Source organism: Coregonus lavaretus, assembly GCF_964263955.1.
Source record: "Coregonus lavaretus genome assembly, chromosome: 8".
Lineage (NCBI taxonomy): Eukaryota > Metazoa > Chordata > Actinopteri > Salmoniformes > Salmonidae > Coregonus > Coregonus lavaretus.
Genome location: NC_139995.1, coordinates 34,394,094 through 34,411,571, shown reverse-complemented (window position 1 = coordinate 34,411,571; position 17,478 = coordinate 34,394,094). Strand labels below are relative to the sequence as shown.

At 42.4% G+C, this 17,478-nt stretch overlaps 1 protein-coding gene across 2 annotated transcripts in view; it reads left to right on the top strand.

Moving 5' to 3' along the window:
• The window catches only part of LOC311133845 (low-density lipoprotein receptor-related protein 1-like), a gene marked incomplete at its 5' end in the record, with an annotated part of 189,959 nt that overhangs the window by 22,926 nt on the left and 149,555 nt on the right, over positions 1-17,478 (top strand). For both annotated transcript variants that reach the window (XM_084167441.1, XM_084167442.1), the window contains one exon: positions 4,904-5,026. In XM_084167441.1, the coding sequence (XP_084023567.1) occupies positions 4,904-5,026 (123 nt within the window). The remainder of the gene's footprint in view (positions 1-4,903; positions 5,027-17,478) is intronic.

Genomic DNA, 17,478 nt, shown 5'->3' with positions numbered 1-17,478 from the left:
TATATATATATACACACACATACAGTGGGGAGAACAAGTATTTGATACACTGCCGATTTTGCAGGTTTTCCTACTTACAAAGCACGTAGAGGTCTGTAATTTTTATCATAGGTACAGAACTGTGAGAGACGGAATCTAAAACAAAAATCTAGAAAATCACATTGTATGATTTTTAAGGAATTAATTTGCATTTTATTGCATGACACCTAAGTATTTGATCACCTACCAACCAGTAAGATTTCCGGCTCTCACAGACCTGTTAGTTTTTCTTTAAGAAGCCCTCCTGTTCTCCACTCATTACCTGTATTAACTGCACCTGTTTGAACTCGTTACCTGTATAACATACACCTGTCCACACACTCAATCAAACAGACTCCAACCTCTCCACAATGGCCAAGACCAGAGAGCTGTGTAAGGACATCGGGGATACAATTGTAGACCTGCACAAGGCTGGGATGGGCTACAGGACAATAGGCAAGCAGCTTGGTGAGAAGGCAACAACTGTTGGCGCAATTATTAGAAAATGGAAGAAGTTCAAGATGACGGTCAATCACCCTCGGTCTGGGGCTCCATGCAAGATCTCACCTCGTGGGGCATCAATGATCATGAGGAAGGTGAGGGATCAGCCCAAAACTACACGGCAGGACCTGGTCAATGACCTGAAGAGAGCTGGGACCACAGTCTCAAAGAGAACCATTAGTAACACACTACGCCGTCATGGATTAAAATCCTGCAGCGCACGCAAGCTCAAGCCAGCGCATGTCCAGGCCCGTCTGAAGTTTGCCAATGACCATCTGGATGATCCAGAGGAGGAATGGGAGAAGGTCATGTGGTCTGATGAGACAACAATATAGCTTTTTGGTCTAAACTCCACTCGCCGTGTTTGGAAGAAGAAGGATGAGTACAACTCCAAGAACACCATCCCAACCGTGAAGCATGGAGGTGGAAACATCATTCTTTGGGGATGCTTTTCTGCAAAGGGGACAGGACGACTGCACCGTATTGATGGATGGGGCCATGTATTGCGAGATCTTGGCCAACAACCTCCTTCCCTCAGTAAGAGCATTGAAGATGGGTCGTGGCTGGGTCTTCCAGCATGACAACGACCCGAAACACACAGCCAGGGCAACTAAGGAGTGGCTCCGTAAGAAGCATCTTAAGGTCCTGGAGTGGCCTAGCCAGTCTCCAGACCTGAACCCAATAGAAAATCTTTGGAGGGAGCTGAAAGTCCTTATTGCCCAGCGACAGCCCCGAAACCTGAAGGATCTGGAGAAGGTCTGTATGGAGGAGTGGGCCAAAATCCCTGTTGCAGTGTGTGCAAACCTGGTCAAGACCTACAGGAAACATATGATCTCTGTAATTGCAAACAAAGGTTTCTGTACCAAATATTAAGTTCTGCTTTTCTGATGTTTCAAATACTTATGTCATGCAATAAAATGTATGATTTTTAAGTAATTAATTTGCAATGTGATTTTCTGGATTTTTGTTTTAGATTCTGCCTCTCACAGTTGAAGTGTACCTATGATAAAAATTACAGACCTCTACATGCTTTGTAAGTAGGAAAACCTGCAAAATCGGCAGTGTATCAAATACTTGTTCTCCCCACTGTATAGCTGGCAAACATTAGTAGTGAATTTCATACAAGTGTAACTTGATCACCTCACTTAAGTTGCGCTGCAGGAGTGACTCACCTCAGGAAACTCCCATTTTGCTCATTGTGCTTTTTTGTAAACAAACTTACTTGATGGCTCAAACTGCTGTTTTGGGAAACTAGTACCGGTAAGCTTCATAATGAAACATTATCTAACGGGAGAAATGAACGCAATCTGCTTTATCTATTACAACACTGTCTGTTGTAAATGCTAACAAGCACATTGCAAACATTTTGTACAGTTTCTGGCCTAAACTATACAAGTAACTCAAACACGCTACTCAAAGTTTGCTGCACGCACAAAACTAATATTAGCTAGCAAGGCTCTTGATCCAGGAGGGGATTCTCTGCAGTTACCAAGAGAATGCTTGATTTTGGAAGAAGCTAACCACTTAGCTAGATAGCTAACTAGATACTAAATTAGCAAACCAAATGCACAACTGCAGAGCATTTAGCACATTTAAGACAGCTAACTTAATTGTTATAAGATATCTAGCTGGCAAACATTTAGTTGTGAATTCCATACTGTAATAAAATCACCTAGCCCATGCTGCATGACGGTGAGTGACTCACAAGACTCTGGTTTCTTGTCGTTGTGTGCTTGTAAACAAACCCCACATGACTTGGGACTACCATAAACTACATAATAATGTGACCGATGAAATGAAGAATGCAATGTTCCTTATCCCATAATGTATTGCACAAGTTGACTGCAGGTATTTACTTGAATGGCTACAAATATTCAAATGTTCATTACTGGTCAAAAGTTTTAGAACACCTACTCATTCAAGGGTTGTTCTTTATTTTTACTATTTTCTACATTGTAGAATAATAGTAAAGATGTCAAAACTAGGAAATAACACATATGGAATCATGTAGTAACCAAAAAAGTGTTAAACAAATCAAAATATATTTTATATTTGAGATTCTTAAAATAGCCACCCTTTCACTTAATGACAGCTTTGCACACTCTTGGCATTCTCTCAACCAGTTTCATGAGGTAGTCACCTGAAATGCATTTCAATTAACAGGTGTGCCTTTTAAAAGTTAATTTCTTTAATGCATTTGAGCCAATCAGTTGTGTTGTGACAAGGTAGGGGGGGGTATACAGAAGATAGCCCTATTTGGTAAAAGACCAAGTCCATATTATGGCAAGAACAGCTCAAATAAGCAAAGAGAAATGACAGTCCATCATTACTTTAAGACATGAAGGTCAGTCAATCTGGAACATTTCAAGAACTTTGAAAGTTTCTTCAAGCGCAGTCGCAAAAAACATAAAGCACTATGATGAAACTGGCTCTGATGAGGACCGCCACAGGAATGGAAGACCCAGAGTTACCTCTGCTGAAGAGGATAAGTTCATTAGAGTTACCAGCCTAAGAAATTGCAGCCCAAATAAATGCTTCACAGAGTTCAAGTAACAGACACATCTCAACATCAACTGTTCAGAGGAGACTACGTGAATCAGGCCTTCATGGTCGAATTGCTGCAAAGAAACCACTACAAAGGATACCAATAAGAAGAAGAGACTTGCTTGGGCTAAGAAACACGAGCAATGGACATTAGACCGGTGGAAATGTGTCCTTTGGTCTGGAGTCCAAATTGGAGATTTTTGGTTCCAACCGCCGTGTCTTTGTGAGATGCGGTGTGGGTGAACGGATGATCTCCGCATATGTATTTCCCACCGTAAAGCATGGAGGAGGTGTTATGGTGTGGGGGTGCTTTGCTGGTGACACTGTCAGTGATTTTATTTAGAATTCAAGGCACACAACCAGCATGGCTACCACAGCATTCTGCAGCGATACGCCATCCCATTTGGTTTGGGCTTAGTGGGACTATCATTTGTTTTTCAACAGGTAAATTACCCATCACACCTCCAGGCTGTGTAAGGGCTATTTTACCAAGAAGTAAAGTGATGGAGTGCAGCATCAGATGACCTGGCCTCCACAATTGAGATGGTTTGGGATGAGTCGGACCGCAGAGTGAAGGAAAAGCAGCCAACAAAAAAGTGCTCAGCATATGTGTGAACTCCTTCAAGTCTGTTGAAAAAGCATTCCAGGTGAAGCTGGTTGAGAGAATGCCAAGAGTGTGCAAAGCCGTCATCAAGGCAAAGGGTGTCTATTTGAAGAAGCTCAAATACAACATTAATTTTGATTTGTTAAACATTTTTTTGGTTACTACATGATTCCATATGTGTTATTTCCTAGTTGTGATAAGACATTGTTTTAACGGTATTGAAAAACCATCCAGTGGCTTTTTCCAAATACCCCGATATATGGTATAACTCCCAAGCCTATCGCTCAGCACTAGCCCCACTTTTCCTGACTGGCTTTTTAGATCAGCATTCCTAATGTTTATTTCACTAGCTTCCAAGCCCCCATGTGCTTGGCCCTCCTAGACTAGACAACTAGGCTGTTTAGTATGTATGTGTGTGCACGTGTTATATGTGTGTATGTGCACAGGAGAGGATTTGAGGTGGTGTGCGGCATTGAATACTTTCCCCCTTTTGGCTCTTGATAAGGGACTGTCTTTTTTTTTATTTTTATTTTTTACTTTTTTTAGGTGGTGGGGTGAGGAGGGTTGAGGAGGGGTGGGGGGCTTACGGAACAAGATGTCCTTTGATAGCTTGGAGATGTGTTGCATCACTGCTGTTGGTCTGGGAACACTGACCTGGATATTTGGGAGCAAGCCGACGCAAAGGAATACAAGGCCGGAAGCCGTTCTCTCTCGCTCTCTGTGTGTGCCTGTCTGCCTGCCTGTGCCTGTGTGAGTGCCTGTGTCTGTGTGTGACCGCTCTCGATCCCTTCCACTAAAGAGCTGCCAATCATCAGGATAACTTTCTCTGAGCCCAATTAGTCCCGGTTTTGATTGTTGAGATTCAAAGCTGCCTAGGCCTTCATTCTAACAGCCAGATGACTCTACAGAAATAGAAACGTCCATCAACAGAAAAACTGCATTTGACTAAGTTTTCACCTATCAATCTGAAATAACATTTATTTATCGATGATTCAACTTTCTTCTCCTTTTTATTATGCAACAAGTATTATGGGATGTCTGTCTGACACCCTTTTAATATTTTTACCTAACACTCTTAGTTATGCAGTTCACAATTATTGAGGTTTCTTTGCCTTCTCTAACAACCAACATGCAACACACTTTGTACTCAACATTGTGTTTTGTGTTTGCTGCTACAGAGTGTTATCTGCTACAGACTTTTATTGTTAGTTAATACCTGTGTCTTGTGTGTTTCAGCCCCAAAGACGTGCAGTCCGAAGCAGTTTGTGTGTAAGGACCAGGTGACGTGTATCTCCAAGGGCTGGCGCTGTGATGGAGAGAAGGACTGCCCAGACGGCTCGGACGAGGCGCTTGATGTCTGTAAGTCTCTCATTCTCTCACATGCTTTCTGTCCAGCGTGTCCATTGTTCACTGTTGTTGGGCTATGAAGGAAATTATCAACACAATGCTACTAAGTGGTAGTGGACCGTTAAGTGAGGGAAAGATATTTGAATGTAGGGGCAGCCATTTGATTAGCTGTTCAGGAGTCTTATGGCTTGGGGGTAGAAGCTGTTAAGAAGCCTTTTGGACCTAGACTTGGCGCTCCGGTACCGCTTGCCGTGCGGAAGCAGAAAGAACAGTCTATGACTAGGAGGGCTGGAGTCTTTGGCAATTTTTAGGGCCTTCCTCTGACACCGCCTGGTATAGAGGTCCTGGATGGCAGGAAGCTTGGCCCCAGTGATGTACTGGGTCGTACGCACTACCCTCTGTAGTGCCTTGCGGTCGGAGGCCGAGAAGTTGCCATACCAGGCAGTGATGCAATCAGTCAGGATGCTCTCGATGGTGCAGCTGTATAACTTTTTGAGGATCTGAGGACCAATGCCAAATCTTTTCTGTCTCCTGAGGGGGAATAGGCTTTGTCGTGCTCTCTTCACAACTGTCTTGGTGTGTTTGGACCATGATAGTTTGTTGGTGATGTGGACACCAAGGAACTTGAAGCTCTCAACCTGCTCCGCTACAGCCCCGTAGATGAGAATGGGGGCGTGCTCTGTCCTCCTTTTCCTGTAGTCCACAATCATCTCCTTTGTCTTGATCACGTTGAGGGAGAGGTTGTTATCCTGGCACCACACGGCCAGATCTCTGACCTCCTCCCTATAGGCTGTCTCATCGTTGTCGGTGATCAGGCCTACCACTGTTGTGTTGTCGGCAAACTTAATGATGGTGTTGGAGTCGTGCTTGGCCATGCAGTCATGGGTGAACAGGGAGTATAGGAGGGGACTGAGCACGCACCTCTGAGGGGCCCCCGTGCTGAGGATCAGCGTGGCAGATGTGTTGTTACTTACCCTTACCACCTGGGGGCGGCCCGTCAGGAAGTCCAGGATCCAGTTGCAGAGGGAGGTGTTTAGTCATAGGGTCAGCTTAGTGATGAGCTTTGAGGGCACTATGGTTGAACACTGACCTGTAGTCAAGGAATAGTGTTCTCACGTAAGTGTTCCTTTTGTCCAGGTGGGAAAGGGCAGTGTGGATTGCAATAGAGATTGCATCATCTGTGGATCTGTTGGGGCGGTAGTCTAGGGTTTCTGGGAAAATTGTGTTGATGTGCGCCATGACCAGCCTTTCAAAGAACTTCATGGCTACAGACGTGAGTGCTACGGGTCGGTAGTCATTTAGGCAGGTTAACTTAGTGTTCTTGGGCACAGGGACTATGGTGGTCTGCTTGAAACATGTTGGCATTACAGACTCAGTCAGGGACAGGTTGAAAATGTCAGTGAAGGCACTTGCCAGTTGGTCAGCACATGCTCGAAGTACACATCCTGGTAATCCGTCTTGCCCTGCGGCCTTGTGAATGTTGACCTGTTTAAAAGTCTTACTCACATCGGCTACGGAGAGCGTGATCACATAGTCATCCGGAACAGCTGATGCTCTCATGCATGCTTCAGTGTTGCTTGCCTCGAAGCTAGCATAGAAGTGATTTAGCTCGTCTGGTAGGCTCATGTCACTGGGCAGCTCGCAGCTGTGCTTCCCTTTGTAGTCCGTAATAGTTTGCAAGCCCTGCCACATCCGACAACCGTCGGAGCCGGTGTAGAACGATTCAATCTTAGTCCTGTATTGATGCTTTGCCTGTTTGATGGTTCGTCGGAGGGCATAGCGGGATTTCTTGAAAGCGCCAATTAATGTAACGGAGTTAATGTGAGGGAGTACCATCTCAAAGTTATTTGAATAGAACAAACAATGAGAGAGAACAAACAATATCAATAGACAAATCGAATGAAAAGTTTAAGCTTATTAAGAAATACATTTTCTATGGGAGCTGGGAAAATCCCTCCATGCAAGGTTGAAAGGCAAATGGCCAATAACCTATCCTCCTACTAAGCCTGTCATAAAAGCTTTAAGACCGATACTGTTCATAACTTCAACTTTATTTCCCAAATATTCTAGCCCACGAAGGTGATGTTCTGAAGTTGTTGTGGCTTTCAAAAATAACTAGAATGAAAATCTATAGCCTAGGTATAGGCTATTCTCAATCACAGCTTTACAATATTTTTTGATTATTTTATGAGACAAATAAAGCTATTATTATCCAGTTCTGATGACTGATTCTATCCAGCCCATGATGTAGGCCTATAACCTAGCTCACTACGGTAAGACAGCCTGTTCCTCACCAGACAGTCACTGCTCCATCATGTGCACGTCACACACACACACACACACATTTTTTACATTTACATTTTAGTCATTTAGCAGACGCTCTTATCCAGAGCGACTTACAGGAGCAATTAGGGTTAAGTGCCTTGCTTAAGGGCACATCGACAGATTATTCACCTAGGAGGCTCGGGGATTAGAACCAGCGACCTTTCGGTTACTGGCACAACGCTCTTACCCACTACGCTACACACACACACACACACACCCCTGTTCTGCTCCTCCACCAGAAAGGAATATGAAATATTTGCCATTCCCTGCACTTAGCCTCTGCCCAGGCTTTCAACAACATTATCTTTCGTCATGATTCGTCCAGTTGCATTCAATTTCGCGCCATAACCCAACTGTCGATTTTATTTTATTTTTGGGTGTTTTTGTTGGGCCTCTGGCTAAGAGTTGCCCCTCTTATACCCTGATCCCTGTAACGTGTCCCTGTCGACCAGCTGGCTGGCATGGCATGTGTTGAACTTTGGCTGACACTCAACTTCTCCCTGCACATAATCGTCTGGGGCCGAGGGCACAAACCCCAAACCACAACAAATCTATTGAAACTTTAACTTCTGATTACGCTTCTGATTAAGACGTGTAAAGGTAATGTTATTTCACTTTCAGAGTTCCTTGAATTTATCACTCTCCCTTATCACCGATTATAATTGCAATGCTATTGCAGTACCCGCTCTCTTTTATTACGTGTGCTTAATTTGATTGCATTTGTTAACCATAAATATGACCGGAGTCAAGGCTCCAACGTTATCAACTACCCTGATGATGGTTACTTACGTTTCCCCTGGTAGAAGTAAGAGGAGGTTAAGTCTTATCAATGGAGGAGGAGGCATCCTTGGCAGGGAGGGAGGATGACTTATGTGAATTAGATAAACTGACAGGAGTTAGGGCCGATTTGGCAGACTCCAGATCACAGATAAGGACTCAGGTTGTGCAGTCTTTCCTACAGGGCTAGTGTGAAGAATCACACTGTTATAAACCATGACCATAGAAGCTCTATTAGATGGGGTATGAAAATACACTTGGCAATTATTATTCAGTCAGGTTACTTATGAGAGAATAGTGTGGTTCTGTAACCAGGCTTAGATTGACACATAATCAGATTTAACACAGTGCCCTGGGTTTTGGTCTGGCTGGGGAAAACAATGTGAGGTTTAATCCGCTACAGAGAGTGTTGGGGGTTCCTTCATGTGTGCCTTCACGCAATTCAGTCATACCCAATTACCTGATTTACAAAGTTTGTCTTTGCTTTGAAAGATGTGGTTTCCTACACCCCCTCACCACAGAGATGGCAGTCATAAAAAATATTTCCCATGACTCAATGTTCATTTGGAGATCAGACAGTGTTACAAAGAGAAAGCTTCCCAGATAGATGGTGGCCTGAAGCCTTTAAATGTGAAGTTGATTGATCCCCGACGAGGAAAGAGCAGATTCTTTTTGGATATGACAGTAAAACATTCTTATGATGACTATAAAAATGTGTTGGCACCTTCAATTCTTGCACATTTTCTCATAAAAAGTATATTTCAACACAGCCAATTATAGACTAGCCAGCCAGCTACTGTAAATGTCAATTTGTGTTTCATTAGCTATCTCCCTGTCAGTGAATTCAATTGTTGACTCATGTGTTGACATGATTATATGTTTAATTTCAAGTAACTAGCTGCAGGCTTAAAGAAACAGTCAATATACTTTGCATAGAAACCCAAATAAAAGCGCGTGTGAATGTGTCATATGTACTAGAATGGAGGTTTTAAAAAACGACAGCTGCATATGCTTGTTAGCCAATACATATAGCATACCTTGCAATATAATCTTAAAAAAAAAAAAAAAATGTACAATGTGCTCTGTAATAAGATAACCAGAGTTGTATTTATTTATTTCTAAACCAGATAGCAGCTAGCTGCCCAATACCATGGTGGGCATGCATAATAATGGATTCATTGGAATATAAAGTATGGAAAATGATAGTGCCTGTAGGATTATAGAGAAATCAGTTGGGAAAATAATGTTAGTTTCAAATGGGCTACTAAATGTTCAGTGAATTTGAGTATATTTAGGTGGTTTAAATGAATAACTTTCCTACTAACCTCAAAAGTTGATGCTGCCAAAACCTTGACAATCCATTCATTATTGTACTAACTATGACTGAGTGTGAGACATGTTTTCAATAATGTACGTTTCATGCATATACATTCGAACAAAGAACACCATCAAAAATAGTATTAAACCATTTATTGAGTACGGAGACAAATAGCAAAGGTGTCTCAAAGTATTAGAAGTTTTAAGTTTCATATCACGAAATTGCGATTTTGAAATCTTTTGGACATCAGAGCAATCTTGAGGGAATCCAATTTGAGTTAGAAAAGTATATTCATATAATAGGTAAGATATACACAAAACCTTACAGAGAGCATACCCAACTGACAATCTCTTAGAAAAAAAGACTTAAAAATAACTGATATTGGCACAAGATGGAGGGAATGTTGGAACATAACTAACGAAATGACAGTTAACGAGAATTTATGCTTAATCCAGTATAAACTAATACAAGAGACAAAATTCACAAATTCTACAGCACAACGACAGTCATGTCCGAAGTGTAAAACTAATCCATGCCTTCTGGGAATACTATACAGTCAAAGTTATGGGCGGAGTTCAAAGTTGGCTGTCAGAAGTATTACAATATACATTTACTTTTTAATCCGTCTGTGCATATTTCAAGACATGTTATAAGGGTGCAGTGAGATACCCGATGGGTGGGACGATACTATTCTCGTCAATTAACTTGAAAAAACGTATACTTAACTGGAAATCAACCAATCCTCAATTGTTAAGACAATGGAAAAATCATATGCTTCATTATCTAAATATTGAGCATGGGAGACTGAGGACCAGAATGGTGCAATTTGAGGACATCTGGCAGAGAGTAGTGCAGGCACTGGAGATGGGGTTGAGAACAGGTGAGTCTGGAAAGGTGTGATGTTTGTGTGTCTGTATGTTGTATTTTTGTATGTGTATGTAAATAAAATAAATATCTAAATATAGTGTAACCTACCAATTTATATATTTCAAGTGCCGTGGAGGGCCCAGTCCATAAATGACAGCTTTACCATCTATTCCAAAAGCCTGGGCCTCTGATGGAGACTGTAGAACTGTTATCAATGCATCCTTCAGTATTCCCGCTTCTCTCTAGGAGCATTTGTGTGCCCAGGCCTCATAGGCGTATCGAAAGGATCCCACCCTGGTCACCAATGCCTTCGGAAAGTATTCAGACCCCTTGACTTGTTCCACATTTTGTTACGTTACAGCCTTATTCTAAAATGGATTAAATAAATATAAATCCTATCTACACACAATACCCCATAATGACAAAGCGAAAACAGCTTTTGCAAAGTTATTACAAATAAAAAAACAGAAACCTTATTTACATAAGTATTCAGACTCTTTGCTATGAGACTAGAAATTGAGCTCAGGTGCATCCTGTTTCCATTGATCATCCTTGAGATGTTTCTACAACTTGATTGGAGTCCACCTGTGGAATAGGCCCTGTGTAGCTCAGTTGGTAGAGCATGGCGATTGCAACACCAGGGTTGTGGGTTCGTTTCCCACGGGGGGCCAGTATGAAAATGTATGCACTCACTAACTGTAAGTCGCTCTGGATAAGAGCGTCTGCTAAATGACTAAAATGTAAATGTAAAATGTAAGTTGAATTGATTGGACATGATTTGGAAAGGCACATGTAACAGTGTTGCTTCCATCCCTCTCCTCGCCCCTACCTGGGCTTGAACCAGGGACCCTCTGCACACATCGACAACAGTCACCCTCGAAGCACCGTTACCCGTCGCTCCACAAAAGCCGCGGCCCTTGCACAGCAAGGGAAACAACTACTTCAAGGTCTCAGAGCGAATGACGTCACCGATTTGAAATGCTAACTAGCTAGCCATTTCACACCGGTTACACACACACCTGTCTATATAAGGACCCACAGTTGACAGTGCATGTCAAAGCAAAAACCAAGCCATGAGGTTGAAGGAATTGTCCGTAGAGCTCCAAGACAGGATTGTGTCAAGGCACAGATCTGGGGAAGGGTAATGGAAAATGTCTGCAGCATTGAAAGTCCCCAAGAACACAGTGGCCTCCATCATTCTTAAATGGAAGAAGTTTGGAACCACCAAGACTCTTCCTAGAGCTGGCCGCCTGGCCAAACTGAGCAATCAGGGGAGAAGGGCCTTGGTCAGGAAGGTTACCAAGAACCCAATGGTCACTCTGACAGTGCTCTAGAGTTCCTCTGTGGAGATGGGAGAACCTTCCACAAGGACAACCATCTCTGCAGCACTCCACCAATCAGGCCTTTATGGTAGAGTGGCCAGACGGAAGCCACTCCTCAGTAAAAGGCACATGACAGCCTGCTTGGATTTTGCCAAAAGGCACCTAAAGACTCGCAGACCATAAGAAACAAGATTATCTTGTCTGATGAAAGCAAGATTGAACTCTTTGGTCTGAATGCCAAGCGTCATGTCTGGGGGAAACCTGGCACCATCCCTACGGTGAAGCGTGATGGTGGCAGCATCATGCTGTGGGGATGTTTTTCAGCGGCGGGGACTGGGAGACTAGTCAGGATCGAGGGAAAGATGAACGGAGCAATGTACAGAGATCCTTGATGAAAACCTGCTCCAGAGCGCTCGGGACCTCAGACTGGGGCGAAGGTTCACCTTCCGACAGGACAACGACCCTAAGCACACAGCCAAGACAACGCAGGAGTGGCTTTGGGACAAGTCTCTGAATGTCCTTGAGTGGCCCAGCCAGAGCCCGGACTTGAACCCAATCAAGCATCTCTGGAGAGACCTGAAAATAGCTGTGCAGCAACGCTCCCCATCCAATCTGACAGAGCTTGAGAAGATCTGCAGAGAATAATGTGATATTTCAGTTTTTATTTTTAATAAATTAGCAACATTTCTAAACTATTTTTGCTTAGTCGTTATGGGGTATTGTGTGTAGATTGATGAGGGGGGGGGGGAACAATGTAATACATTTTAGTATAAGGCTTTAACCTAACAAAATGTGGAAAAAGTCAAGGGGTCTGAATATGTTCCGAAGGTACTGTAGCTGACCAATGTAGAGAGACCTGTACATTACATTTACATTTTAGTCATTTAGCAGACACTCTTATCCAGAGCAACTTACAGGAGGGACTAGGGCACATCCACTGATTTTTCTCCTAGTCAGCCCGGGATTTAAACCTGGCCCAAAGCTCTTAACCGCTAAGCTATCTGCCGCCCTGAAAAGACTGTGTAAGACAAAACCCACAGAGAAAAGACAGGCAAATGCAAATGTGGTCGCAATGTCTAAATAGTGACGGCAGGGCTAGTTCAAACTTCAGGACTTGGTGAATAGATACAGTGGGGAGAACAAATATTTGATACACTGCCGATTTTGCAGGTTTTCCTACTTACAAAGCATGTATAGGTCTGTAATTTTTATCATAGGTACACTTCAACTGTGAGAGACGGAATCTAAAACAAAAATCCAGAAAATCACATTGTATGATTTTTAAGTAATTAATTTGCATTTTATTGCATGACATAAGTATTTGATCACCTACCAACCAGTAAGAATTCCGGCTCTCACAGACCTGTTAGTTTTTCTTTAAGAAGCCCTCCTGTTCTCCACTCATTACCTGTATTAACTGCACCTGTTTGAACTCGTTACCTGTATAAAAGACACCTGTCCACACACTCAATCAAACAGACTCCAACCTCTCCACAATGGCCAAGACCAGAGAGCTGTGTAAGGACATCAGGGATAAAATTGTAGACCTGCACAAGGCTGGGATGGGCTACAGGACAATAGGCAAGCAGCTTGGTGAGAAGCAACAACTGTTGGCGCAATTATTAGAAAATGGAAGAAGTTCAAGATGACGGTCAATCATCCTCGGTCTGGGGCTCCATGCAAGATCTCACCTCGTGGGGCATCAATGATCATGAGGAAGGTGAGGGATCAGCCCAAAACTACACGGAAGGACCTGGTCAATGACCTGAAGAGAGCTGGGACCACAGTCTCAAAGAAAACCATTAGTAACACACTACGCCGTCATGGATTAAAATCCTGCAGCGCACGCAAGATCAAGCCAGCGCATGTCCAGGCCCGTCTGAAGTTTGCCAATGACCATCTGGATGATCCAGAGGAGGAATGGGAGAAGGTCATGTGGTCTGATGAGACAAAAATATAGCTTTTTGGTCTAAACTCCACTCGCCGTGTTTGGAGGAAGAAGAAGGATGAGTACAGCCCCAAGAACACCATCCCAACCATGAAGCATGGAGGTGGAAACATCATTCTTTGGGGATGCTTTTCTGCAAAGGGGACAGGACGACTGCACCGTATTGAGGGGAGGATGGATGGGGCCATGTATCGCGAGATCTTGGCCAACAACCTCTTTCCCTCAGTAAGAGCATTGAAGATGGGTCGTGGCTGGGTCTTCCAGCATGACAACGACCTGAAACACACAGCCAGGGCAACTAAGGAGTGGCTCCGTAAGAAGCATCTCAAGGTCCTGGAGTGGCCTAGCCAGTCTCCAGATCTGAACCCAATAGAAAATCTTTGGAGGGAGCTGAAAGTCCGTATTGCCCAGCGACAGCCCCGAAACCTGAAGGATCTGAAGAATGTCTTTATGGAGGAGTGGGACAAAATCCCTGCTGCAGTGTGTGCAAACCTGGTCAAGACCTACAGGAAACGTATGATCTCTGTAATTGCAAACAAAGGTTTCTGTACCAAATATTAAGTTCTGCTTTTCTGATGTATCAAATACTTATGTCATGAAATAAAATGCAAATTAGATTCCGTCTCTCACAGTTGAAGTGTACCTATGATAAAAAATTACAGACTTCTACATGCTTTGTAAGTAGGAAACACTGCCGATTTTGCAGGTTATCAAATACTTGTTCTCCCCACTGTAATGGGAGACAAAAGTGAGACAATGAGTACGTTTATATACACACTAATCATTTGATATAAAACCGATTTTATGGCAGTTTGCCGAGTATGGGAATAGCCATGTCATGTGAACACCTTACTCTGCTTCTCTTAATCAGCGTAAGGTCAACCTCTGAGTAAGCATACGCCGATTAAAACACATGGTTTTCTGAGCAATCTTTTGAATTATTAGGACATGTAAACAGCTTAATTGGCATCCAGCAGTGTATTTTGATCTGCGCATGTGCTAGCACCAGTAGCGCAAGCCTCCCTCTTATGCGCAAGTGAAATTAGTTCGGAAAAAATTAAAGTATGCATTTTACAAATAGTTTTCACATACAAACTTTATATGGTCACTGTGGTAGAATGTTTATTTTGATTGCCGATTTTCTGCATTAACAAAAGTCCCATCAGGTATCCTGATTTCAGATGTGTCCATGTAAACAGGATTATTAGGGAAATCGTTCTTCGTGCAAAGCATGTAAACGTTTTAAAAGAACTATTATAGTAATCTGACTATTATGGGGTATTGTGTGTAGATTGATGAGGGGAAAAAAACAATGTAATACATTTTAGTATAAGGCTGTAACTTAACAAAATGTGGAAAAAGTCAAGGGGTCTGAATACGTTCCGAAGGTACTGTAGCTGTAACCGTGCTCAATAATGAATAAAGACGCTCAAACAAGCATGTGTATCTGTAGTGGGTGGTCTTTAACTCTAAAATGCACTAGATTGTGTAAGACAAAATCCAGAAAAGAAAAGAAAACGGGCAAATGCATATGTTGTCCCAATGTCTAAATAGTGACGGCAGGGCTAGTTCAAACTGCAGTAGGATGGTTCTCCTCACAGGGGAATGAATCAGCCCATGCAGCCCAGGCATAATAATGTGGCATTTCCTGTTTGTCAGTATGAATGAAATTAGTGGGTCCTGCCTTGATGACTAGTGGATTTACACTACTTGTCTTATAGAGTTTTGTGGTCTTAAATTATTACTTGGAATCAACTAAAAGCTAAAATGCTTATTTTCCCGGAATGACATGCTAGCTAGTGATAAAGCGATCTGCTCCTGCTAGCTAGCAACATATTTACTTGTTGTAGCTAGCTAACTAGCAAGCTAGCTACAGTACATTACTAAGGTTGCTGTGTTCTAAGTTGGGAGTCATTTTACAGCTTTCATTGATGATATCACGTTTCTTTAACTAAATAGTTTTGATTATACAAATAAATAAAGATTTTACCTGATAGCAGTTTATCAGACAGAGCTCTCTCGATGTCACCAATCTACTACCTTAGATACCGATGACATGATTGGCAGACGTGATCAGCAGAGATAGTACCATGGGTAGTACACGAGTTTTGATTGGTTTACAGCAGGGATGGGCAACTGGCGGACCCCCTTTTTGTAGACCAATTATATCTATTTATGTATTATCATTGGAGGAGGGGGGACTCAGTTGGGGTCTCAACTTACTGTTGAGAGTTAGAATAATAGAATACACAAGGTGCAATTTCGAAATGTAGTTGTGCACCAGCAGTCACTTAATTAGCCCATTTCAGCTAAATGTTTTTAGATTGGGTAGTTAGTCTAGCGGCCAGCTATCTAAACTTGTAGTAAGCATGGTAGAATTACTGACCGGGGTGGGGCTCATTGATCATCAGTTATCATATTAAAAACTGCAAACCATTTTATAAAATTGCAAAATCTTCTCCCATGGCAAAATGTGTAGAATTGCAAGAAATTAAGCTTAAAATGTTATTATTTTCTCTTTGTTCTCATGAGGGGGGCCACATTTTTTTTGTCTCGTAAGGTGGGGGGGGGGGGGGGTGTATGGATGTGGGTACGCAGACCCATGAACCACTGCGGCCACTCATTAGTTGTGTTTTTTTGGGCCCCCACCCCCATCAAAGTTGCCCATCCCTGGTTTACAGATCAAATCAAATTTTATTTGTCAAATGCGCAGAATCAGTGTTGTGTTCGAGACCACCTAAAGCGAGACCGATCCAAGACCGGAGCAAATCGAGTCTGCGTCAAGACCAAGACCGGAGGGGGACAAGTGGTCCGAGACAGTCAAGACTGAGACCAGAAAAATGCGAGTCCAATTCAAGACCATGATTTGTAATTTTGTCAAACCACCACCATAATAAGTATTTCTGTGTTTATATTTCAGAATAACATACGAATTCTTTAGACATTCAGAATAGTGAAAAAAAGCATGCTGAGGGAAAATGGAGCCACTCTACAAATTATTACAAACCCAAACAGTGGGGAACAATGGGCATTCTACGCCTTCAGATGATTATAATTATATTATTATTTATGATGTTCTGATTTAATCTCTTCAGTTTTTGTTGGAAAGGGTTAACAGTGAAGAGAAAAGAAAGATCCAATCAGGATTTTTCTTTGCTGGTCTCTGGAGAGAGAAATCTAGCTAGCTAAGTTAGCCATTTGCTAGGCCATCAGAAGCTAGATAAAGGCATCTGTTATTCAACTGTATTAGGGCAACATTTTGGAGTGACAGTGGAATCAACCAATCACATTTTGACTTAATGAGTGGGACCGTTTTTACAAACACATATAGAAATATCTGTCTCCTTGAAGGCCAACAGGTCACTGCGCAATAGGGAGCAGTAGTTTTCCCACGGTCTAGCTAACGTTTGTCAGCTAGTTTGCAGCGGCTGCAGCAGGTGTTATCAAAGAGGATGTTGCTAATTTGTTAGCTTATCCCTTTTCAAGAATGACTTTCAACAAGAAATTAAGTTTCAAATGATCATCTGGTGAGGGGAACTGTGTTTTATTTATTGCAGCGCACTTGCTGTTAGCCATCTCTTTGAAAAAAACTTATGTGAAACATTGTTGCATTTTAAAGTGGAACTGACAGCATTTTAGCAACATGAAATCCTATTAAAATATATTAATATACACCCCCAGGAACAATGACACTTTTAAAAAAAAAAGGTTATGGTCATTTTCACAGTTTCATAAATTCTTAGCATGTTTGGGAATGACGTATACTAAGGCATTTGTGAAAATTCTTTAGCAATATAAAGTGGGAAAGCGGCCGTGCGTTTGGACAAATAATAGACACTGCAGTAAATAAAACCAGAATAAAAACATCTGTCTTGTCCAGGACCGGCGTCTACACAGACCGGTGCGC